At 42.7% G+C, this 6,000-nt stretch overlaps 1 protein-coding gene across 5 annotated transcripts in view; it reads right to left on the bottom strand.

Annotated features, from left to right (window-relative positions):
• Nucleotides 1-3,265: 3,265 nt before the first annotated feature.
• Nucleotides 3,266-6,000, bottom strand: part of REXO5 (RNA exonuclease 5) — a 34,146-nt gene continuing 31,411 nt past the window's right edge. For 4 of the 5 annotated variants that reach the window (XM_056535734.1, XM_056535738.1, XM_056535735.1 and 1 more), the window contains exons 19-20: nucleotides 4,691-4,797; nucleotides 3,266-3,409 (exon numbers count right to left, since the gene is read on the bottom strand). In XM_056535734.1, the coding sequence (XP_056391709.1) occupies nucleotides 3,361-3,409; nucleotides 4,691-4,797 (156 nt within the window). In that variant the 3' untranslated portion in view covers nucleotides 3,266-3,360. The remainder of the gene's footprint in view (nucleotides 3,410-4,690; nucleotides 4,798-6,000) is intronic. The other variant, XM_056535737.1, reaches the window with a different exon arrangement.

Here is a 6,000-nt window from a genome sequence, read left to right as displayed (position 1 = left end):
TATTTAATGCAAACTGCAGTTTCAGGTTTCTGAGCTCTGAATACACTTCATTAGCATGGAGTGAAATAAAAGTGCTGCCTGCACTCACCAGTAGAGGGAGCTCACTGCATACTCTTTATATACAGAACCAAACTATACGCTGTAAACCCCTTTTTTTATAATCGTATTGTGTAAGTTCTATTATATGATTTGTGCTACAATTGTGTTCTGCAGAAAGTATGTAGCCTTCTATCAGTGAGGTGTAGCTCTGACCACTACAGCCAGTAAGAAATCAGCAAAGAATGATTAACCTAAAATTAAGTCATATTTGCAACTTTCTGCTGTCTTTCTCACTTTTTAAGTGATGCAGGAAGGGGCATGGCCTTCTGTACCCCATACAACTTTTTGTTACGTTCCCAAAAACCACTTGTTATATATGGCAACCAGTTTGGGAACAGTAGTTGATACAGATTTGATGCAGAAAAATGCAGTTTTTAGGTGCCTCCAGCTGTTGCAAAACTACAGCACCCAGAATGCCCTTCTGGCTGTCTTGGTATGCAAGGATTTGTAGTTTTGCACCAGCTTGAGGCACACTGGTTGGGAAACATTGATCTAACATGTATAGTGACCTCCCGAATTTTCTCCCAACAGATTACGTTTGGGAAAAACAGGATCGGCCACACGTCAGCATGCTGGATCCTTTTGGTCTCAAAGTGATAAACCGCAATAGGTGTCTGGCAGTGGCTAACCCCCTCTTCTCCACAATGGAAACCCAGGCACGCTCATCTTAGTGTGTATGGGAGTTGGGAGATAGCTGACAGCTATCTAGTGCAGTGGTCTCCAACCTGCGGGCCTCCAGATGTTGCAAAACTACAACTCCCAGCATGCCCGGACAGCCGTTGGCTGTCCGGGCATGCTGGGAGTTATAGTTTTGCAACATCTGGAGGTCTGCAGGTTGGAGACCACTGATCTAGTGTGTTTTGCCAGCTTAAGGAAATGTATGGTAAATGTGTCTCTTCTGATCTGTTTCCATTGGGTTTGACTCGGCTTAAACTCGGCTACGGGCCCTGTTCACAATTTCAATAGAAAATTTGGTAATACAGTCTGTAAAGTTCTGTATTACAGAGCCATAGGCAATCCGTGCAGCACTGTATTCTCCCGCAGGAGCAAAGCCTCTACGGAAGAAAACCCTCTGTAGTATAGCATGTGATAAATATGAAAGCAGAGACAGAGTACATGTACAGTATGGGCCCACAATCTTGTATATATGGGTCTTATTGTTGGTGCCCTTAATTTAAACTATTTCAGCCAACAAGATTGTTGTAGTTCTGCAATTGGCCAGAACAGTGACCATGGATCACTTAAGCATAACCCGAGAGACTGAAAAGGCTTGTCTAGTTTGGAAAACCTACTTTTCCCACTGTGCAGCAGATTTTGCACAGCGTGAAATGCGATGTGTATATGTGGGACTGTACCCTTAAAAGGAGTAGTATAATCAAAATTATCTTCATCCCGTTGTGCCCGGGCAGCAAAAAAACAAACATTAACTCACCTTGCCCCTGGTGTGCAGCTATAGCTGTTCGGTCCTCCGGTAGTTTAATAGCCAGCGGACAGCAGGCAGTGGTGGACTAGTGCTAGTAGTAGACAGCAGGCATTGGTGGACTAGTGATACTTTTAGCCAGGCCTTTTGATGCTGCTCCATGTGCTTACATAGAGCTGTGCCCTTCCTTTGAAAGGCTTTTTTCCCCCTCAAGCTTACAGGTGCACCAGTGTCGCCATCTCCTGTTCCTGATTAGACCAACAGGCCTATATCTGATACATTCGACAGATGTCCTGGCCCTACCTCCACTCCTCATTGCTGATATCTTCATCAGACTCCTCATCGTCCCCACCACTACTCTTAGTATGAACTTGTGATGTGTAGTCATGGACTTGCGCCCCCTAAGCATATCCACCATAATGCCTTACACTATCCCCACCACTACCATTCCTACTAGTGCTATGCTTGATCACTGCTTCCTCCTCCACCACCTCTGCAACACACTCCAAAGCATGACAGTGACAACTCCTCATGGCTAATGCTATCCTTCTGCAAGGGGGGAAGCAAAGACAGAGATGATGGAACAGACCATCTTGGATTGACATTTTCACCACACCATGTAACTGTAGGTGAAAAATACATATCAGACTCTATCAGAAAAATACATATCCTCCTGAGATGACAGAGAATGAGAACTTTTCCTTGCTGCTGCTACTACTACCACCAGGCACTAGGCTGCAGCTACCTGTACTGGCCTGGGCAAATGGCTGGTGCCCACAGAGATGGAATTACCACCAACATGCTTACTAGCAAAGGACATGGCAGGGGTGCTCTAACCTCTGCCCCTTCTTTGGACAACCACTCTTGACAAACTTTTTTTTTTTTATTATTATTGAAAACGATTTGGAGATTATTGTTCTGTTTTTGGGGCTTTGACACTCACCAAGTAGTCACGTGGCTAAGAAACTGCCAGTCAACTTTCACTCTCAATGCATTTGCTATGTAGTTACGTTAAACGCAGACAAAAATACTGTATGTTTGATTAAACCCAGAAAATACACGTAACTTGGCCTAAAATGCCTATTCCACAGACACAACACTTTTTACTGCATATTTTGAAATACAGGTCAGCCCACTGATGTGCTAAGGCTGTTAGGTAGTGTAATGCAATAACTTTAATGGGCTCGTTCGGCAGTTAGACTGATGAGATTTGTAGTGCACCAACTGGACACCGTAATGCAGGTGACAAGTTACAGTCAGTCCACTGCACAATGCTTTGCAATGTGATAACTTTCATGGCTTGTTCTGCAGTGAAATTGCTTAGCTGGCTGGGATTTATTGTGAACCAACTGGACACAGTAATGCAGGTGACACAGCTCACTATCTGAGGTCAGCCCACTGCTCAATTCTGTGCTCAGCTTGCTTTCAAATTCTATTCAATTTGTGAAGGCTTTCTGGGATCAGTAGTTCCTGTGCACTTCTCTCTTTATTCTATGCGATGCACATACTTATGAGGTATCTGGTATGTACACTTATACAGTGGATGGATCACCCAGTAGAAGTGTTCCCTGCATATGGCTCTCTGGCTGTTGCAAAATTACAACTCCAGTCAGGGCATACTGGGAGTCAAAGTGATGCAACAGCTGGAGAACACCGCAGTACAAGGTAAGTAATGATTTTTTTTATTTAGATGGGTCGGACATGAGCTGGGAGAAGCTCCCCAATAAAATAACTAAAGAGACCACATCTGACAGCTGTTTTATTATTATTAAAATAACAGAACTGGTAAAATGTTTTGTACATTAAGTATTGATAAAAATGCTGGTGATTCATTGATGTGGTCAGCACTTTATCCCCATCAACCCGAATCCTGGAAGAGATCCACTGCTGCTGGAAGGAAAGAAAGAAACAATGTTACACTACAGAGCACAGAAGAGCAGCCAGCCGCATCTTATGTGGTACGGAAAACGAGAGGTAGAAACAGACTTATACATGATATATTTATAAACTGTGTGGTTATAATGGATGCCCCCCATGTGCTTTTCATTAATGTGTATGATTTACTGCAGTCAGTTTTCTCTCCCTGTCATGGGAAGCTTAAAAAAATTAAATTAAAAAAAAAGTAGCAGAGGCAGCCTAGCAGGGGGCTGCGATAAATCTATGAAAACTGACTTTTCAGTGTTGGGTCGGGTTTACACTGCAGAATCTCCAGAGGGAATTTTGCCGGAGATCCTGCGTGGAGCACTAGGACTATGCACGCTGCATTGCCGTTCCCATGGATGGCAATGCATTTCTGAGCGGATCCGCTAAAAAACCTGCTCCGAAATGCATTGCCATGGATGGCAGTGCAGTCCGCATGGTCCTGGAGCCATCTGAAGGATCTTCGTCTGAAGATTCTAAAGTGTCTACCCGGCTTTACCATTAAGGTAGAGTTCAGACTGAGAAATTTCAGTGCAGCAAAATCCCATTGCCGTGGCATTCCGCAGCACAGTGCAGACTACGGAGTTTCCGCTGCTAGTCATTCTTTTGGTGAAATACTTTGCTTTCTATGGAAGTGTATCCCAACCAGGGTGCCTCCAGCTGTTGCAAAACTACAACTCCCAGCATGCGGCAGTCTGGGCATGCTGGGGGTTGTAGTTTTGCATCAACCGGAGGCACCCTGGTTGGGAAACACTGGTTTACAGGGACAGCAATGTTTACAAGCTCCTACAGTGAAATCTCTCCAAAAGACCACACCATTACCCAGTCCAGGTTTTGTTGGACGTAATTTCTGTCCACCATAGTGCCCATGTTCTTTGAGACGACCACCTTTCAATATAATTTTCTCAAAGAGGTCTCACTGTTTTTTTTAATACTTTTATAGCACCCCCTAGTGGCCAGGTTTCTCTTAGCAATGGTCTTCATGAAGGACTGTCTGAATTACAGCTAAAGAGGAGGCTTGGTATATGACTGGGTAGGCAAGCTTGCCTTTGCTTTTCTACGAAGAATAAAATGATGTATATTAATCACATGTGAACAGTAGGGAGAAGTAGCATCACTGTTGTAGCCCACTGAATGGGTTATTTTCAGCAATCTGCTTCTCCCACGCACACTGCTCTATGAGGAGTCCTAATAAATACTTCTCTGTTCTGATTCAGGAGTAGAAGATGAACGACCCGCAGATTTAAATACCTATTGTTTCCAGTAAAGAGGATGACACACAGGGAGTTTTCTGGAGTGCTCTCATAAAGCTGTTCAATTTTCCTGTCCAAATCCCTTATAATCTTGCTGTGCTCCTCCTTTAAATAAAAAATAATAATAAAAAAAAAACTGAATAGAATGTGAATACACACAATAAAAAATATACCAAGGAAATAACACATTGTAATGGTCAGACGTTTCTTACTTATCAGTTTGTCACTGAGTTTTTCTAAGATTTTCTCCCTGACTAGTCAAGTAAATTATACAGGCACATCTGGTGTTGCCTTCTTGTAAATAAGATACAGAAACAGTCATGGGCGTAATTGTTGGCACCCCTAAAAAAAAAATCTAGAAAATGAAATATTTCTAACAGAAAAGCATTGCAGTAACACATATTTTGCTACACACGTTTATTTCCTTTGTGTGTATTGGAACTAAACTAAAAAAGGGAGGGAAAAAAAAGCAAATTGGACATAATGTCACCCCAAACTCCAAAAATGGGCTGGACAAAATTATTGCCACCCTTTCCAAATAGTGGAAAAATAAAATTGTTTTAAACATGTGATGCTCCTTTAAACTCACCTGGGGCAAGTAACAGGTGTGGGCAATATAAAAATCACACCTGAAAGCAGATAAAAAGGAGAGAAGTTCACTTAGTCTTTGCATTGTGTGTCTGTGTGTGCCACACTAAGCATGGACAACAGAAAAAGGAAAAGAACTGTCTGAGGACTTGAGAACCAAAATTGTGGAAAAATATCAACAATCTCAAGGTTACAAGTCCATCTCCAGAGATCTAGATTTGTCTTTGTCCACAGTGCGCAACATTATCAAGAAGTTTGCAACCCATGGCATTGTAGCTAATCTCCCTGGGCATGGATGGAAGAGAAAAATTGATGAAAGGTGTCAATGCAGGATAGTCCGGATGGTGGATAAGCAGCCCCAAACAAGTTCCAAAGATATTCTAGCTGTCCTGCAGGCTCAGGGAGCATCAGTGTCAGCGCGAACTATCCGTCGACATTTAAATGAAACGCTATGGCAGGAGACCCAGGACCACTGCTGACACAGAGACATAAAAAAGCAAGACCACATTTTGCTAAAATGAACTTGAGTAAGCCAAAATCCTTCTAGGAAAACATCTTGTGGAGAGATGAGACCATGAAAGAGCTTTTTTTGTAAAACACATCATTCTACTGTTTGCTGAAAATGGAATGAGGCCTACAAAGAAAAGAACACAGTACCTACAGTGAAATATGGTGGAGGTTCAATGATTTTTTGGGGTTGTTTTGCTGCCTCTGGCACTA

Source organism: Hyla sarda, chromosome 8 (assembly GCF_029499605.1).
Source record: "Hyla sarda isolate aHylSar1 chromosome 8, aHylSar1.hap1, whole genome shotgun sequence".
NCBI lineage: Eukaryota > Metazoa > Chordata > Amphibia > Anura > Hylidae > Hyla > Hyla sarda.
Note: the sequence above shows the minus strand (reverse complement) of the source record. Positions and strands in the feature narration are given on the sequence as shown.